This window comes from Elaeis guineensis, chromosome 15, assembly GCF_000442705.2.
Source record: "Elaeis guineensis isolate ETL-2024a chromosome 15, EG11, whole genome shotgun sequence".
NCBI classification, from domain to species: Eukaryota; Viridiplantae; Streptophyta; class Magnoliopsida; order Arecales; family Arecaceae; genus Elaeis; species Elaeis guineensis.
Genome location: NC_026007.2, coordinates 67,115,110 through 67,135,077, shown reverse-complemented (window position 1 = coordinate 67,135,077; position 19,968 = coordinate 67,115,110). Strand labels below are relative to the sequence as shown.

Sequence of the window (19,968 nt, the reverse complement as noted above, 5' to 3'; positions counted from 1 at the left end):
TCTTTTAAAAGGCACTTCGCGGGAAGGAGAGAAGGCATCAATCTCATATAAGTTAGAATCTCTCTTAATTTATAACCAATGTAGGACTAAAAATACCATCCTTCCATAATAGTAACTCCCCAATCAAGGTAAACGTGTAGATGGATAGAAGATATTTCTTACAGATTATGTCAATATTGTGGTCAAAAGCTCGGATGACTCAGATGGATCGGCCTCTGTGGCCATCGGCACGAGATATTATCTACTTCAACCAGTCCATGGCATGCGGCCTCACAGTTTTGCTCTTTTAAAAAGTATTTCATTGGATAAAAAAAAGAGAATACCTCGATCCCATTTAAGCATTATCTTTCTTAACTGATAACCGATGTGTGACTAAAGATACCATCCTCCCACAATAATAGCTCCTTCCTTCCACTGGAAAAGATGGGCTACAGCATTTTGTAAAAATTTGAATTTCGAACAGTTACAACTTTACAATTAAAAAAAATCTAAAAATAAAAAAATTATTATGACAAATTTAAATCCAAATAAAGAAAAGAGACGATAACTCATAAAAAAAAATTATATCTCATCTTTTGATTTTCACAAATAACTATAATGAATCCTTACTCCACACCTATATAAATAGGACCAAAAGACCCCAAAGAGAGGAGGGGCTTTAAAAGCGAGAACTCTCACAATTCAAAGCTTATGATGAGAAGCTCTCGAACCCTTATTCATCATTCAATTTTTTTTCTTCTTGCAAATCCATAAGTTTGTGAACATCCAAGGTTGAGACGGAAGTGATAACTCAAACCCGAGGTCAAAGTGATAACTTAAATCTGAGATCAAGACCGAGCTCATCAGAAATCAAACTCCAGAAGTCGGCTTTCAAAAATCAACCTTCAAAAGCTGACTTCCAAAAATTGAGCTCTAAAAATCAATCTTCGAAAGCCAACCTTCGAAAACAACTTTCAAAAGCTAAACTCTAAAAGTCGAAGCCTCTTGAAATTGAACTCCCAAAATCAACATCTGAATATCAAACTTCTAAAAACCAAACTCATTTTAAGATCGAAGACATCAAAAAGTCGAACTCCTAAAGCCGGCCTCCTAAAGATCAAGCGTCTCAAACCGACATCCAAAAATTAAACTCCTAAAATCAAACTTTTGCGGGCTGAGCTCCTCAAAACGCCAACCAGCTCAGCTACACGAATGATTTTTAAAATCTCCCAATAACTTTCTAAATGTGGATACAATTTATAATTAATATTCATAACTAACAATCATAATTTATAATTAATAAAAAAATTATCCAAACCTAATGACCTACCAATTCCGATTAACCATCTACAATAACTCCACCACAATATAAAAGAGACACCATGGAGATCCTCACATGAGACCAATTTCAGAGGAAAAAACTTAACCAAAACTTCTCTATCGAAGAACCTCCAAAACTTAACCAAGCTTAATTAACTTCCTACCAAGCAAGCCTAATTACCTTTACACAAGGTCAATTTAGATATCCGACGGCTGAAAGAACAACTATGTTGAAATATATTGTATGTTGCACCAACCGATACCTTATAAAGGATCAGCTAATACATAGCAATACAATACAATACAAAGAAAACAAAAAATCATTCTTCACACTTGAAGAAAAGAGAAAAAAAAAAAAAGAAGGCCTTCGAAGTCCAGATAACCGTTCCTTCCAAAACCAGAAACGAAAATTTTGAACTCTTACTAAAGAGAGAAAAATCCCACCAGCCACCACCAAAAGGCATGGAACAAGACCACCACCAACACATCAAACTTTCCTTCTGACAGTTAAAATTCACAAATAATCCACGTTCCAGACATTAAACTCAACCATCAAGATTAATATCCCACCACAAAACAAAAGCTGCCAACATTAACAAGGAAAAACCAAATAGAAAACTTCGATTGAAATCATCCCCACAGATGGTACGAAAAAATAGAGAAACCATCTCCCGGAAGAATAACGTTACGACATCCAGCCACATTAGCACGCACTACCAAACGGTCGACAAACCTCGGCAGAAAACAAACATAAGAGAGATTTCTTCACCCAGGCTATACCCACAACCTTACAGCTTCGGAATGGTTCTTGGATAAAATTTTACCGTAGAAATAACAACATCCAGAAAAGAGGAATTGAAAGAAACACCCCCACCATACAGATCAAACAGCATCAATATTCCCATCTATAACGGAAAAATGAACTAGATATAAGCTGACCAACAATGCAATAGCTGACATTCCGCACAAAGACTAAAAAAACATCCAAGACTAAACCTTTAATAACACAGACTACATAAAAATAAGAACAATTACATACACATCCATGAGTCGATGGATGATCCAACGACAAATTGCAGTCACCAATCACAGACTCCGTTTTTTCCATACCAAGACACCATAAAAGACCAGCGCAGCAACCAACATCGTTCTAACAACTAAAACTAGAATTGGTTGTTCTTGTTCCATGGCAATACTGAACAAACAAACAAATACAATGGTCCCACAGTTACTACTAAAAGCTAGAAATATAGCATGCAGATGTCACAATGTTTGAATTCCATAACTAGAGCCATCTTAAGCCCTTTCACCCCTGATCCTCCTAGCCAGCTGAATGTCCTTGGGCATAATGGTCACACGCTTGGCATGGATGGCGCACAGGTTGGTGTCCTCAAACAGACCCACAAGATATGCCTCAGCTGCCTCTTGCAGCGCAAGCACAGCATGGCTCTGGAAACGCAGATCAGTCTGCAAAAACCACGGAAGCCCACGTAAAAACAGAAGCACGATTAAAAGGCTTGAATGAAACGCAACATCAACTGCCATGACCGCCAAGCGTGAAATCTCACCTTGAAGTCCTGGGCAATTTCCCTGACAAGCCTCTGGAATGGCAACTTCCTAATCAAAAGCTCCGTGCTCTTCTGGTACTTGCGAATCTCACTGTCATCATCCACCATCAAACAACACATTAATAACACATCCAGTACATGACTCCAACCACCAATCCTAAACCAAGAAGACACCACTAACACAAACATCCATGAACCACAGGATTGCATCACATACCGAAGAGCGACAGTTCCAGGCCTGTAACGGTGAGGCTTCTTCACACCACCAGTTGTGGGGGCAGACTTGCGAGCAGCCTACAATCAACAACAAAAGACAGTTTCATAAGCAAATGACTGAAATGGCAAGTGTGCCGAAGGGAAGGTGAACTACGGAATGAACACCATATGCAACATCAAGTAATCACTAGACCTTGGTAGCAAGCTGCTTCCTAGGAGCCTTCCCACCAGTAGACTTGCGAGCAGTTTGCTTCGTACGAGCCATCTGCTTACAAAAAACAAAGAAAAGATAAAGCAGAAGAAAAGAAAAAAAAAAAAAAAAAGAGGCTTCAACTGAATGAAGTCATAAACACAAAAAAATAAATAAATAAATAAATAAATCTTATATCCAAAAATCAGGGAACAAGATCTACAAATTCACTGCACACAAAAAAAAAGATAAAGCAGAAGAAAGGAGGGAGCTGAACCATTACCCACATTCCAAGTTGATTCAGCCATCTCCAAAGTCCTAGTTAAGCAACATAAATGACCTCCTCCATTCCCCTCCACTCCAATAATTTTCATTCATTTAAGAGATGATAATCACACAGATAAGACAACAAGGAACCTAAAACAACAATTTTCCAGCCTCTATAGCTACCAATCATAAAATGCAAGACAAAAAGAAGGAAAAAAAATTCAATAAATATAACCCTTCTGTAATCCCAGTAGAACACTACCATAGCTACCAACATTGACCCCTATTACAGAACAAAGCACAACTCAGAAAAAAAAAAAAAAAATCCAAAAGTTATGTTCTTACCACAGCCAAAGACAGAAACATCAGAGTTCAATTCAAAATAAAAGAAGGAAATACACAATAACCAGCCAGCATAATACCTACATCAACTATAAATTAATCTTAGGAACAAATCAGTATAGTTCCATAAGTCATCATGGTTCTGTGCCAAGTTTCGTAGGATTACACCAACCACCACCAAGCATAATCACTACAACAATCGATTTACTATAACTTCATTTACAGAATAATATAGAATAATAATTAGTCGCTAAAGTTAGGTAAATAGATTAGGAGGCTCAGCGGCTTCAAGAGTTCAACAAAAGGAAATCCCTTAATCAAGTACGGTAATTTGCTTTCTAGTTTTTAATTTTCTAAGCACACTCGAAAGTATAAAACCTTGGCTCCTAAAAACACACAAAATCACAAGAGCGTCAAAATTTTATAATGTATGCAAGCAAGCCCCAATTCACAATATAGCAATTCTGACAAAAAATTTATTCCAAAACTGTCTAATTCAAACAACGCAGAGCAACCTTCAGAAACAACAATAGATAAAAACAATAGCCACTCCAGAATCATCAGAAAAACAACGGCCAAAAAACGAAGATTGCAATCAAATCCACCGCAAGACACCACAAAAAGCTCCCAATTTTCCGCACCACATCAACAATCACCCCAAATCAATGGAAGGAAACCTTAAACCATGAAAAACGAAGAAGAAAAGAACGACCTTTCCACGAATAAAACGACATCCCCAAATTCTCTCGCAGCATCAATCCTGAAACAAGCCCTAGCGACTCCAATCCCACAACATAAAATCACAATTTTTATTAAAAAATATATATATATAGAATCCTAACCCAAGGTTTACATTGACAAAACAACAACTTAGTTGAACCCAAAAAAATCTTCGAACCTTCAAAAAAAAAAAAAAAAAAAAAAAAAAAAAAAGCAGAAGACGAGCGCTTAGAGCTCTTACCTCTCTCGCCCAGTCCCTCTCGAAAAAGCTTGCAACCTAAAAGCCCCAAGCCCGTTGACGAGAGAACCAAACTAATACCCGTTAGCTATTGGAGCCTTATTTATAGGCCTCTCCTGAACGATCCACCGGCACAGGTGGACCACATTAATCGATGGACGGTTGAGATCTTCTCCAATTGTGTTTTCTCAGTGCGAGAGCCAACGGCTGAGATGAGAAGTTGGGGCGCGTCGCGGATAGCTAGCCCAAGAAGCTGTTTTCCTATTGGCTGGCGAGTTGATCCACGGATAAGGGTGGGTGGAGGTTATGTTCCTGCCGTGAAGCTAGGGGAAGGTATATTAGCTTATCTGACCAAATCACCCCTGGACAATACGAGATTGATGGATACGGTCCGTAGGATCCGGGGGCTAACGGTACCGTCCGAATTACACTGTACTTTATGCCACGTGAGCAACACATGGCTTTTTCCAAACAACAAGGCTGCTGACACCTGTCTCTAGTTCGTTTCGGCCCCCTCTTTGTCGGCCTCAAAATTTTTTTCATATTTTCGGTCTCTTGAAATTTTCTAAATCACAACGCTAGCAGCCAATTAATAGATTGATCGGTTGAGGAAAGTGGCTGTGGTCCTCTCTTCCCTCCGCCCTCCTCTCCCGTGTCCCACCGGGGCAAACCCCCCACGCAAAACGGGCGCACTCCTCCCCTCGCCGCCGTGGGTTGGACCCTTCACACTTGTCGTCGACAACCTTGTGTCCCACCAGCTAGTTTCCCCATCTTCGCCCACTTTTTCTCCTCCTCTCAAGCGCAAGGCAGTGATGGGAGTTATTTTAAAACTACGTCTTACTTAAACATCAAACTATAGTCAATCCGATGAATTTTTTTTATATTTTATATAGAAAAAGGAGCATGGATTCATTACAATTTAAAGGCAAAAATGAAGGAATTGCTGTAACCTCCGTCCTCATATGGATCCCATCTAGAATTAAAATTTTTTCGAATTCATTTTTTTTTGAAATATTTGCCACATATCCTTCCACAATAAGGAGGTCAATTTTGCCCCATGTTACATGCCCTATACTTTTGAGCCAGAGTTGTTTGCTCTTAACTCAAACAAAAGTAGTCAAATTGCTGGCTGACCTAAGATGCTCGTAGATGCGATAACTGTGATATTGTTGCCAAAGATGTTCCAATCTAATAAAAAAATAAAAAATATTTTTTCATACACAATATATTTTATTAATACCAAAATTTCATCCGACTATAATAATTTGGTGGATCGAATAGGAGCCAATCTAATGAGCATTTCTCTTCTTCTTGTATGCATATTAGCATCTCTTCAGAAATTGGTTGGAACTATCTAAGCTACTATAGTTAGACAGGATTTTCGCATCAATAATAGATAATGAAGGAGAGGAAGAGAAACGAAAGAAGTACCTACTTTTCATTTTCAAAATTTTCTCTCTCTCTCAAAATAATGTAAAATTTAAAGATCTTAAATAGAAAATAAAATTGTTCAAGTGAAATTCATGAATTTCTCTCCTTGGCAATGGCCTATAAAGGGCAAAAACACACAAGTCAGTAATAATTATTTTACTTTATATAAATTTTATATTTTTTTGAGTATTTATAGTATTTATACTCATCATTTTAATACTTATTTAAAATCCACATACATACATGTGTATCTATGTATGTAAATACATTCTCTCTCCCCTTTATGAAATGAATATCTTTCTTTCGTATCTTGCTTATTTAAAAAAATGATACAAAATATTTTTCAATTACTTTAGATTTTTATTTCATATATTCAAATTTACATTTAAAATCCATATTTTATTTATGTTTTAAATTTTTAGTTTTATATATTTTATTTTTATGCTCTGTTTAATTAACTATCTTATCCTGGTTTATATTTTTAAACTTTATGATTTCTTACATTTTAATTCGTATCCTCTAATCTGCATTTCTCTATTTCATATCTTAATTTTCTTTTTTATCATATATCCAATATCTTTTTTTTGCTTACTTAAAAGCTTGAGCCCACCCTATTATTATTATAATTTTAACTCAATTAGACTGAATTTATTAATAAATTTACTAAATGCACAATGCATGTAACGATACGAGAATTCTTATTAAAGGGGGTCCTTCCTTGAACCAATTCCTACGTTTCACAAGCTTGCCCACACCTCAGTGAGGCAGTAACCGTTAATGCCATTCCCTTTTCTTCTGTGTTTTTAATTCTTCCTGCCTTTGTTCTCCCTTAATGTCTTGCTTGTCGCCATTTGCATGATATAGGAATGGAGAGGCGGTGGCATACGTGCCACAAATTGAACAAAAATCATATGGGGCGGGCACTATAAAAGATCATATGGGATGAGCTTCATAATTATTATGTATTTCTTAATACTAATCTTAAAATATGAGTTAAAAATTTTTTTTATTGATGAAGTTATTAATTCCGTGATTAAGGTATTTTCTTTCTTCCTTATTTTCAGCACATAATGATACATATTGTATGAGCATATGATACACACTAAATATATAATCAGATCATTTATACTATAAGCTTTTTTAATATACATCCAGCAACGATTTAATACACACATACAGCTAAATTGATATATGGTTTATCGAACTTCGTATTCACAAGTATACAGTATATGACTGATTGATACACATCTAGCAAAATATTCATCCAACATCTCAATACACACTTTTAAATAGAATGATGCATAGTTTTCAAAATATAATATTTATCAATACATAATATACGAACAAATGATACACAATAGAAAGCTTATTGATATATATTGTAAGCTTTTTTGATATACACCTAACAATGACCCAATACACACCTTGAAGTCCTTTCTTCTCTTCCGAATCTTTTTTCTTTTTTAAGATCTTTGCATCTAAAAATTTACAAAAACTGTGTATTATTTCACTTAAAGGTGGGTATTGGGATGTCAGATGAATATTATTCTGGATATGTATCAACTAATCATATACTCTGCATTAGTGAATAATAAGTTTGATAAACTATGTATCAATTTATTTGTAGATGTGTATTAGATTGTTATTAGGTGTGTATCAAAAAAAGCTTCCGATATATATCAATAAACCTCTAATGTGTATCATTTACTGATGCACTGCGTATTGATGAATGCTATGTTTTGAAAACTATATATCGCTTTATCTAGAGGTATGTATTGAGACATTGGATGAATACTTTGCTAGGTGTATATCAATTAATTATATACTCTATCATGATGAAACTAAATTCGATAAACTATATATCAATTTAGCTGTATGCGTATATTAAATAATTGCTGGATGTGTATCAAAAAAGTTTATAATATGTATCATCTCGTTATATATTTAATGTGTATCATATGGTCATATAGCATGTATCGCTACGTGCTGAAGATAAGAAAGAAAGAAAATACTTTAATCACAAGACTAATAATTTTGTTAGTAAAAAAATTTTTGACTTTTAAATTTATATTTTAATATTAATATTAAAAAATACATGGCATATTGGTACATTGTGAAACCCACCCATATAATCTTTTATAATGCCCGCCCCATATGATTTTTGTTCCCACAAGCTACCTCCTTTTGAACAATCCAAAGTTTTAGGATGTTTGGACCACTGCATCCCATAAATAGACTCAATGGCTTATAAACATTCTAGAATCGACCGAGAAAGATCTTTAGTTTTGGACCACCAAATCCCATTTGCTCCATTTATTTTATATATATATATATATATATCCAAATGGCATATCTGTCAGAAAAAGATAAAAAGGCTGTGATTTGTTTACTCCTAAGTGATCTTTTGAATGCCTGTCCTAAACTCTTTCTGCCAACTTATATTTTCATTCCGCCCGATTTAGCCAGCCTAAACTAAATGGAACGTTTTCAGTGAAGATAAGTTTGTTTTGAGCACGGGGCTCCACAATCCTGAAGCCCAGTCCAAATAGCTTCACAAGCCTCCCTATCGTACTCATCGAGATCTAAATACCCGCAGAAGCATTCCACATGCAGTATTCTAAAAATCGCGGAACACCTAGGAGGTTATTTTAGAACAGAGGAGAGGTACCAATGGAACGTGCTCAACCCCACGTCGTGCAACAGTTCAATGAGCTAAAGTCATGCATTCTAGAACCAAATTTAATAACCAGGCAAGAATTAGGTACATGATCAATAATCAAAGCATGATCTAATACATGACATTCCATAGCCACTGATGAATTCACTGCTAAAATTGGAAATCACCTCTATACGGAGACCTAGCCTGTGTACAAGATTATTGAAACATTTTGACCCTATTCACTGTTTTCCTAGTAATAACATTGGAGTTGTACATGCCAATACACACTCTGATAGCAACAATAGCTTAGCCGTATATCCAGCAGAAGGGGTGCAACCCTTGGCATTCTGGCAACAAAAGCATCTCAACTGAGTGGCGGTCTCGTAAGGTGCCTTGCCTCTTGACCAGCAGACCACCTGCAGGGTTGATGATCCGGTGTATCGACACAAAACAATCAAAAAATGATTGGATTCTATTTACCAAGATTTTATCTACAGAAGGTTATATACTATGGCAGCAATTATCGATTCTGCACCACCAAGTCCCTGCTGGAATATGAAAAGTGAAAATGGTCGACAACCCCAAAGTTTTCTGCAAGTCGGAGGATATGGACTTGTACTTTTGCAGAGCTTGGAGAGACAGGCTCAGGAAGTTTAGGTTGGCAATCAGGTAGATGCTGACTACCCTTCTCTAGAGGATGGAAGAGAGACAATACGGCACGGCAGAATATAAACCTGGTCAAAAACATCACATGGCAGGAAGCTACCAGCCTGAGCGAAAGCGTAACATAAAACATACGGGGAGGAAAAAAGACTGAAATCCAAAGGAAATAAAGATAAGCTGTTGTCTATATACAAATATGAATGCAAATATGAACTAACAGATACCCAAAAGTCTCAATAAAATCCACCCCCCCCACCCACCCACCTCCCTCTGGGCGCGCACGCGCATGCATGTGCATGTGCATTGTCTTCTGCCCAAGTCCTTCATATTTTTGTGACACAAACAACCACTTTATCCCTGTTTTCCAGCAATAACCCTCCAATGCTGTAACAATTTACTGCCTTCCATGTTTCTAGCTTCTCAGGTTTCAGCAGAAGCAGTAAAATTTTCCAACGGTTCATATACATGAAATGGTTTAAATATTGCATAGTTTCCATCATATAAGTGTATATTGCTTTTCTGTCATAGATAATAATGTTAACATGGTGTAATTCTGCAGTGCTTCAATATTAAATGACGAGGAACACTGGATGGTGAATAAAGATGCAGGGTAAAATAATGTGAGTTTTTAGGTACATACACTCACATAACACTGACAACCTGGTAATGTTCTGTTCACAAAGCTGCCTGATTATAGCACTATGATCATATTAACTTGATATAATGCTTCTCTAGATGTAAAAACAGTAAGGGCATACTAATGAGCTCAGCTGATGCACAGACAAATAGCTGTTGTCATCACAGCTCAAGAAGAATGAGACAGCAATTCAGATCCCCCAATTTTATCCCGACGAAAATTTTCAAGAAAGAGATGTACCAGCCTTGTTTGAAAAAGGACAAGTCAAACTTAAAAAAATCTTTGGACCCACCCATTATTTTCAAGTAGAGCACAGGACATCACATATTTATCACAGGCATTCCCCTGGAGTATCCCTTCACCAGATTGGAAATATAATTTACATCAGCAAATGTTAGAAAGATCCAGTTTGTGCTGGAGCAAAGCGATAGCTATGCTTTGCTCCCACGATGACATCCTGTTATTATCTAGGATAAATTTTGACAGTGAAATTTCATGCCGTGACAAAGGAATGAAACTGTGCATCTACAGGTAGAGAAAAGCAAATACCTCAGAATCAGACGCCGTAGAAATGGATCAGGTAAAACCTGCGCCCATACCTGATCCAGACAATTGCATGTGCAGAGTATTACCTCCCATTCAGCTAAGGCAGAGGAAAGTATGCTCTCTGCATTGTTGTAAACATCCTGCAAAATGCCTATGAACACATCAGATCAAACAATTGCTAACCTATTTATGGAAATCTGAAGCATCATGTCAACTTACAGCTTCAACATCAGAGGAAAGGCCAACTAATTGGCAAAAGGCGTGAAGTGGAGCAGTTAGAAAATATGTAAACTGGGATCCATTAGGCACTAGATCAGCAGCAGATACCGAGGATGGTCTCTCATGTGAAAGAAGCAGGGCTGCTGCTTCTCCCCTTTCTGCACCATGTATAGCCTGGAAATTTTAGAAATGAGCATCAGACAAGGCTGTACTCGAGAACATGAAATAGCATATACAGAACATTTTTAAAAAAAAATTAAAAAAATAGTAAGATTAGTAAAGGGTTGCTTATGTTTTAGGACTTAACTAAAATTTCTAATGTTGATATAACAAGCATGGTAGGAGCCAGCATCATTGCCAAAAACAAGTAACAAGAGACCAGCCAAAGTCGCAAGAAGCTTTAAACTGCAACATAGTTATAAATGCAACTGTCTTCTTTCAGATGAAGCTGCAACAAGTTTCTATTCTCTACAAGCATGAAATATAACAATAAAATATCTTGATGTCACTCTATTTGCTATAATGAACCATAAATGATTAGAGGGAATGTCAAATTTGAGGTAAAGAAAAAGATAAGTTTCCATTGCCCTGAAAGGTATTCAAAACCGCAAACACCATCACAATAAAAACCACTGATCACCATCACTATCATCACTACCACTGCAGCCTCCACCTTGACCACTTGCACCACCGCCAGCACCTTGATCACCAGCAGGCATCACAACATCAAAATTATAGACCACATCATTCCCAATGATATCACTAATATAATGAAGAAACACAATTTTATTCTTCAATGTCGAATTAAGAAAAAGGGTCCTTTTCCCTTTTTTCTGCAAAAAATATAGCCCAGCCTAAAGGGCTAGTTAAGAAAAACAAGTGACAGAACAAAGCTGTGGTGTAAGAAAGAGAAGAGTAATTACTGAAGTTTGTTCTGTATAAATTTCTCCTCATATGCTAGATTGTTTCCCCCCATTATATTCAAAAGTTTGATTTAGGAAGAGGATTCTTGAGCAAAGGAAACAAAGTGAAAATGTGAGGTGCTAGTTGCCCTCACATGCCAGAAAGAGGATATAAGTTTGGACAAAAGCAAAACTAGAGAGTAACTTTGGTCTTCAAAATTCTTTTTGGATTTCAATATTTTTGTAAAGCTGACACCAGCATCTTCATCACCCCACTGTTGCCACCATCGCATTATGTACTAAACTCATGATTGCTACCACCACCATTATCATACGAATAGTACCACTACCACAACAGCCACAGCCACCACCATTTTATGATGCAATCACCACCACTATAGACCACACCCCCATTGTTTTTGCCACTAATAAGCAACAATACAACTGTCTCTCCACATTTAATTCAACCAACATATTCCCTTAAACTTTGATTGATAAGACTTCTTTCCCCTTCTGTAACCAAGCATTGCCAAAGAGTTTAAGTACAATAAAAGAAGCGAGGGGATGATCTTCTGGTGTAAGGAAACAAGATGTGTAAAGGATATCAATAAATAAATAAATAAATAGAATTTTGAGTCACTAAGGAGAACAAATAAATCAAATAATTTATGCTATATGTGTTAGATTGTTGTTGCATGCTGTAATCGCTTGAAAGTTATAAACATCAACAAAGCCTTATTCATTATTGTTGATGTGTTAACTGTGAACATGCAAAAACGATACTGGTTTGTGTTTGTTTTCTGGTTCGTTGGGTGTGTCTCCCAGATCTATCACAGAATCTAAGTCACATCATCTCAGAAGCTATATATCTTGGAAATTTTATTATCTCAGAATATACCTATGCTACAAATTGGTTTCCACCACCCTGAGTTTGATAATTATCTATTCTCTTCATCTCACATAGCCTCACATGAAGATGCCTCCATCCAGTCAGAACTTGCAATTTAGCATCTAGCTTTCAGCATTATATCAAAAGAAAGCATGACTAGGATTGTGTATGGACCTCTAACATATATAAATATTTTTAATTATTTCCAAGTGTCTATTGAATGTTTTTTTTAACTTTCTAGTTTTTAGTTAGAAAAATGGATTCGGATGTGTTTCAACCAAAACAAGGTGTGATCTCACTAGAACATGGTTACTTTCACCATCAGTCTTTATGTCCGGAATGCGAAAAGGATTTAATCAATAAGGGGCGATATTACCCAAGAACCAACATTCAAAGTCACCCTGTCATCCATCTAAACTTTAGTTTTGAGAGGCATCCGAAAGATAACATGGATCACTATATTAACAATACAACCAGCAAACCTTAGTTTTTACTTGTTATTGATCCAAATTGACTGACCAGTGAGTGCAGAATAAGTTTTGACAAACCTGCCTTGAATGCATGGCTACTATCACTGTCGATGATGAGAAAAAGTGGTCTTCGTGTAAATGGAAGCAAATCTTCAGGATAAAGGGTGTTCAATCCTGATATAAGCAAATGCAATTAGGGATATCCATAGAATGCTGCATATATGCCTGTCCTGTGGTTTTTACTATATCTCACCAAGGTTGAGTTTCTAACAGAAGTCAACTTAAATATAATGCAGACATAACGGAAGCATACCTCCACTTCCTAAACATAGATAACTTCCTAAACAGCAGCTTGAATCTGGCTTATTGCCAACAGGAGGTTGGGGCAGTGAACCATCCTGTTTACGAGAGGTCTGGGACACAAGATTCTGCTTCGAGAAGTTCCATGAACTTCCAGATGTATCTTTTTGCAAAGCAATATTCTGGTCAGTCTTCCCTGCAAAGACAGCATTAAAGTCATAAAAAAGAGATGGTAACGAGCAGATGATAAAAGCAGTAACTGCAGCAAAAAGCAACCTGAAGCTGATATATATAATAGCAAAATGTTATCTGAAGATAACTCTTCACAAATTGTTGCAATTACCTGCAGATACATCATATGACCTTGTCAGAATCCAGACAACATCACCATACGTAATAATTTAAAATAAGGCACACCTAAAACAAGAAGATATCTGTACAGACATATATCTACACATGCATTAATAAAATATATGCTTGGATGCATGCATGTATATGTATAGTGCAATGGATAAAATACAATCAATAAATACTACTATGTTAGAGCATCAAACAAAAAGCTGCCACTATCCATGATTGACCTAAGAGACTTCTAGATAGATTACCAAGCAATCCACTTTCTCCCCCAATCAACTCCCTCCAGTTCTCTCCATCATGCACACCACAGCCCACGTGCCAATTTTTCCATGAGGCTGCACTGAGGTTTTTGAGAGGTTGAAAGTGTTATGCTGTGGATAGTTGGAGATCAGAACAAGGAAGTCATGCTGAGAGGCTGGACATGTTGCAGTATCGTATGGCAAGATATCTCATCCAAGGGAACATCTATCTAGACCATCAAGTCACAAAGTAGGATGTAGGCTATTTTGCATACTTGATATTTACCTTCACCAAGGTTCACCGTCTCGATATAGACCCTGTATTAGTACCATCCTATTACAGTATTGGTATACAGTTCAGTATGATACGAGATAGCATATTGAGTGTCAGTACGATAAACAATAGTGTACCGATATGAGACTGGTATAGTACGATCGCCCGGCACTGGATGGTACAGCAGACCATGACCTTCACCGTGTCACAACCCACTCACTCTCCTACTCAGATAGGCTGCCATCACTAGCTTTCAGTCACATTACTACTTCGAATGATATCATGAAAGAACTGCATCTTTTCGTAAAAGGGCACATACACTAGGAGATGATTTTCTTCTTTATTCTCCTAAAATAGATATCTTTAATTATTTTATTTATCTCTTTCTTTTGTCCTTCCAAGGATTCTTGTGAAGAAAGAAATATACTCCTAGACGATGGCATCAGCACATGTCAGCATGAGTACATGTTATTTGTAGTATGCATGTATTCATCCACCATAAGATAGACATGAAAAATCCAACACACCAAATAAATCAGCAAGTAAATTGGCGTCTTGGTTAGTCACATCCATGTGATAATTTCGAAAATTGGGTTCAAAAACATTGGAGTAACACAAAATCACATGTGATGATTCATTATTCTGCTCATGTGTAAATCATTTCATTTTCTTCAGATGCCTATCCATACAGCTACAACCTTCATCAACCTTGCCTATTCCATCATCATCTCTGCATCTGATTAGTTAGCAGGTTTTCTTTGGGTTCATTTTTTTCCACGAATGTCCAGATCAGCAAAGCTTTAGATTCAGAACCAGTATGTCCAATCTGAGTCTGACAAGTTTATACTCTTAGTTCCACTTACCACAATACAGCAGCCCGGAACAAATGCAATTTGTCATATTAAAACCAACAAATTGAAACTGGGAAAGAACAAAAATAATTACTAGAGCTTGAGTACTCACCGCAATCAAATGAGAGACAGAAGGATGATAAATAATAGCCTTCCGTGGATTGTGAGGCAGTCTTGGATCTGTTATATCTGATGCTAGGTTAATGTCAATCAGTCCGGAGGCTCCATTCTGACCATGAAAAGCACCATTATCAGTTGGCTCTTTTCCAGGAATCTGGTAGACGGATCCACCGGGTTCCCATTCCAAACATTGAAGCATTCTGAAAGTGTCCAGAGTAAGCTCTGTGAACTTGACCTGAAATTGTGTATAACATGAAGAAGACTAAGGAAGAATTACCTTATGATGGCCTAATAATATGATCCACAAATGTTTTATAGGTCATCAAGTGATGCATTGTACTTGTGAATCTAAATATTCCAAAATTTCAATCGGATCTAACTGGAGATCCTTAAAACAGTGAGTCATCTTTAAGGAGAAAAAAGAAGAAGAAGAAGCATGTGAATCAACAAACCTCATTACGGCGATAGCTTGTTAGCAAAGCATCTTGCAGCCTCAAAATCCTATTTGTATGGAATCGTGAAATATATGGAGCAGAAGATGAATGAGAATCAAATAGTACATTGAATCTCAAAGTCCTGGTCTTTGTAAAAGCTGTATCGGCTTTCAAAAACCTGTCTATTTCTTGCAGCACTAGCTTCCATTCTTTGAAATTAGTCTCCTGGGTAGCAACAATAACAACAAGAAGAAGAAGAAGATTTGATTGGTCAGCGCTCAAATTAAAGATATACAGGTTGAAGTCCCTATCAGACTATATAAAGGATAATATGGATAATTTGTCAGCATATATAACACAAGAATGTACGACAAATCAAGCAATAAACAAGCAGTTTAAAACGGTCACTGTGGATAACTTCTGCAAATATGATCAGAAAATACAAAAAGCATGCAGCAAAAGACAGACAAAATACCCATGAAAAGAATTCTCGAAATACCAATGAAAAGAATTCTTAGGCATATAAACAGAAGCACCACCATTTGCCCATGGCATAGTGCAACTTACAGAACTTGCCTGGCACCATGACTTGTAAAAAAAAAAAACAGAGCTTTTAGAAGTACGGTAACATATCTTTATGCTAATAATGACAAAGATTACTACCAAAAATAATAATGATGAAACATTATGATGCATCACCACTGACACAGGAAAGAAAAAGAAAGATTTTATAATAAAGGGGGCCTAGTCTTGTGAATCTTTTAAACAAAGCTCATTTCATCCTCACTCATGAGAGAAACATCATACTTTAGCCAACCCTTTGTGCAGAACTGCAAGATATTTGATCAAATCATGACTAGAATTTTTGGAATAACAAGCTAAGATGTAATTGGTAGTCTGATCTACAATTCAGGGAGGATATCAACATGTAATGAACTAAATAAACAGGAATCTATCATGGATTGAGAGCATTAAATTTGTCAAGGCGCTAACATCCAGAATGTTGCTAGGAATGAGGTCTATCTGAGGCAATTTTCACACAGGCTTTTAAGTTCACCTTCCACTAATTCAAATGTAATCGATAGGTTATTAGCATGTAACTATCTGTCCTTTGATGAAAAAAAGAGTAGAAGTGGTGAACCTCATCATATGCAATGGAGATAAAGATGTGGATAGAGATAAATTAGGTCTTTCAAAGGGACTCTCTTGAATTGAACAGAGCTGGGATTCTTTAACTCACCATTACTTCAAAATGAGTGGAACCACTTGGCTTTTTAACTTAACTGGACATGTTGGATAATAAGAGGATTCCATCAACTAAACCATTACATTGAAATGAGTGGAACCACTTAACTTTTTAATTTAATTGGATATATTGGAAAATTTTAGATCCTATAGGATAGGGCTGTCCCGATTTTTTCATGGAACGAGGTGCACCACTGTCCCCCTCATCCCAACACTTGGGACAGAGGATGTCCCAAGATGTTCCGATCAGAATACTGGGATACTAGCAAGACAGTTCTATCCCGACACATGAGATGGTATCCCATGGGACATCCCACTAGGACCTGAATCCTTGCATATTGGATAATAAGTTGGTTTGGACTCAATTATAGAACCTCGCTTTTTAGCAAGGTTTCCAAACACAGCTCAGGTAGCTGCCAATTTAGCATCGTAGACAAGATCCCCTCCATGTTTTTCTCTATGTTTGACTAGGGAGAAGGAAAATAACTTGTAGATTAGTATGAAAAGCTGACAAGTCAGTAATTCCCATTAACGTGCCATGTCTTAGCTAATGAATCGTGTTTCATCTTTTGGATTGTAAGTTAATCTTAACTTCTTGTATGCTTTTAAACCTTTTTTGCTTTTGGGCTGCTTTCACCTCTCAGCACTTGCTAAGTCCCTGGCCCACTCATCTTCAGCCTACAGCCTTCTAAAACAATAACTGTGAATAGAGGCAGAGTGCAAATCACCATATAAGACAAAGTACTGCAAGATGAGAAGCTTGAGAACTCAATCATCAATTGCATTCTCTCTCGTAACTACACTATCATTAGTATAACTGAGAAGGGCACAAGCATGCTGAGTAGCTGCTCATTGGCGGTCAGAGTCCTCTAAAAGGAAGTGTAGTAAATTGGTCATCAACATCCACCAACATATAAGCATATTACATAAGCTCCAATGGAATGGATTATGCATGTAAAGGCCCTCCATCTGGGCAAAGAACCTCCATGACCAGGACAGGATTATCTTTCAAGAAATAACTAATACAAAACATAAATCTGGTGTATGAAAAGCGACATTCTGTTCTGCTAATGGGTTGTCATTATCACTGAAGGCATGAGAGCAGCAGTTTCATCAAGCAGAAATCTTTGATAAGGTAAACTAACTCTGAAGCATGCTACAGAAATCACCAACCATAAAATCCATTTTTTTTATAAAAAAAGAAATCTAAGAATTTCGAAGTGCTCAACACAGAAGATATCCATATTTTTTTTCCGCACTGGAATAAAAAAAATTTAAAAAAATAAAAATCAAAGTAAAATAAGATAAAATACGATAATGCCTGCAAATGATTAGATGACCAACTCAGTCCTCCCAACAGCATGCCATCACTAACCAACAGGTGTAATATCTTACTAGTTTCTTTACAAAAGGAAAATAAGAACTTTGGTCGGATTTTTCTTCTCACATTTAACGATAAGAATCAATCCTTGTCCCAAGTAGTCATCGGAGCATCTACTCCTTAATGACCACAAGCTGATCATAGTGTTTGTGATTGGATTTGATTGGAGTTGGACCTCACAAAGAAAACAGGTTTTAAGGGAGAATATGTGAGAACACAGGCGTTTATTTAGTCCCATGTTATGCACCGGGTAGATCTTGGTTATTCATACAGAGCTAATAAATCCAAATAATCCCTTCCAGCTATTTTTTTTGGGTTAGGTCCTCAGTCATTACATAATCTATGAACAAAAACTCTTTTTACTGAATGAACAAGTGGACCTTTTGCAGGAAATTAAGTATACAGGCAATTAAAAGAAAACTATACCCAATATGTCAAAAAAACATAAACGGAAACGAAAATAAAAGAGCCAATTTTGGCATACCGGGTAAGCGGCCTTCGACTCCTCCACCAGAGCCCTGAATCTTTCGGCAAGGTGCTTCACTGCATCCGTCCGGTTCAGTAGCATGGCTACGATCAAGAACCTCGCATGGAACCTGAGTTCCTTGTACCTCAGCCCCAGATCGGGCCTAGCCAACGACGACGAGGCCGACGACCCCTTCTCGGCCTCGAAGTACCCTCGGCTCAGAATCGCTTCGTAGAAGACGTAAGCCTCGAGGAGGTACCGTACCTCGCTGGTCCTCTGGTATTGGGTGTAGTAGAGCTGGCCGATGCGGGAAGCAATCTCTCCTATCTCCCACCGGCGAAGGCCGGCACCAACGAGCTCCCGGCGGTGCTCCTGCTGGAACCTCCAAAGACGGGTGTAGGCTTTGAAGACCTTGCGGTAATATTGCAGGAGTTGCGGTCCGCGGCCGTAAGGGGGGAGGTCGCGGACGCGGGCGAACTTCCGGTCCGCCCTCTCCACCAACGATCGGAAGATGCGGAAGGAGCCCGCGGAGTCGTCGGAGGGAGAGGCGACGGCGGCCATGGCAGCGGAGGGGAAGGCAGGGCGCTTTCTCCGCACGCGGGAGGAAGGAGGGTGGATTGGTCCTCTGGCCTTTTGAAGAAGGGAGCGTTCTGGTGTCCCGCGGCGAGTCTTTGGCTTGGCTTCTTTTTTTAAGGCCCTCATGCATTTCTATTTTTATAGAAAAGTCCTTTTGGTCTTGTCACTTCATATTTATTTATTCATGTTCCGTTTTTTTGCTAAATTTATTCATGCACTTGAGTAATTACCAACTCCTATAAACAATAATTGTTTCTATAAAGGCTGCTGATTGCTGATGAATGGTGGATGGTGGGTTTGGACTCATGGGACCCAATTGCCACCTTTGATAGTACCAACTCAGGGTATAATCTATATTTTTTTCCAGAGTTTTATATTACAATGAGCTGATTTAATAGCTGTTTTATGTACTGAGTTACCAACTCCAAGGTATCTATTGGAAGATTAATATTTATTGTTAATGAATGTT

The 19,968-nt window shown here is 37.5% G+C and overlaps 2 protein-coding genes across 3 annotated transcripts; both read right to left on the bottom strand.

Moving 5' to 3' along the window:
- Nucleotides 1-2,272: 2,272 nt before the first annotated feature.
- Nucleotides 2,273-4,982, bottom strand: LOC140854079 (histone H3.3). The gene is made up of 5 exons (XM_073249487.1): nt 4,844-4,982; nt 3,277-3,348; nt 3,085-3,161; nt 2,868-2,958; nt 2,273-2,766 (listed from the first exon to the last, which is right to left on the bottom strand). Exons 2-5 carry the CDS (start codon nt 3,346-3,348, stop codon nt 2,596-2,598), a joined length of 411 nt encoding a protein of 136 aa, XP_073105588.1. The 5' UTR covers nt 4,844-4,982; the 3' UTR covers nt 2,273-2,595.
- A 4,006-nt stretch (nt 4,983-8,988) lies between these two features.
- LOC105058451 (uncharacterized) lies at nt 8,989-19,571 on the bottom strand. Of its 2 annotated transcripts, none has more exons than XR_012137216.1 (9): nt 18,942-19,571; nt 15,850-16,056; nt 15,390-15,632; nt 13,833-13,899; nt 13,570-13,752; nt 13,339-13,430; nt 10,996-11,169; nt 10,780-10,927; nt 8,989-9,664 (listed from the first exon to the last, which is right to left on the bottom strand). XR_012137216.1 is itself a non-coding variant. In XM_010941394.4 (9 exons), the coding sequence occupies exons 1-9, from the start codon at nt 19,482-19,484 to the stop codon at nt 9,451-9,453; spliced, it is 1,860 nt and encodes a 619-aa protein (XP_010939696.2). In that variant the 5' UTR covers nt 19,485-19,571; the 3' UTR covers nt 8,989-9,450. The 2 variants fall into 2 exon arrangements, 1 of the variants encoding a protein (XP_010939696.2); XM_010941394.4 differs by having other exon boundaries at nt 10,780-10,916.
- Nucleotides 19,572-19,968: the final 397 nt, after the last annotated feature.

What these genes read in the sequence shown, in the direction of transcription:
- LOC140854079 (XM_073249487.1), bottom strand. Translation starts at nt 3,348, where the DNA reads ATGGCTCGTACGAAGCAAACTGCTCGCAAGTCTACTGGTGGGAAGGCT. An exon ending in CCTGGAACTGTCGCTCTTCG is followed by an intron (nt 2,959 to 3,084) that starts GTATGTGATGCA and finishes GGATGATGACAG; the next exon opens with TGAGATTCGCAAGTACCAGA. An exon ending in AAATTGCCCAGGACTTCAAG is followed by an intron (nt 2,767 to 2,867) that starts GTGAGATTTCAC and finishes TGGTTTTTGCAG; the next exon opens with ACTGATCTGCGTTTCCAGAG.
- LOC105058451 (XM_010941394.4), bottom strand. Translation starts at nt 19,484, where the DNA reads ATGGCCGCCGTCGCCTCTCCCTCCGACGACTCCGCGGGCTCCTTCCGC. An exon ending in CTGTCTCTCATTTGATTGCG is followed by an intron (nt 13,900 to 15,389) that starts GTGAGTACTCAA and finishes ATGTATCTGCAG; the next exon opens with GTAATTGCAACAATTTGTGA. An exon ending in ATAGTAGCCATGCATTCAAG is followed by an intron (nt 11,170 to 13,338) that starts GCAGGTTTGTCA and finishes TAAAATTTCCAG; the next exon opens with GCTATACATGGTGCAGAAAG.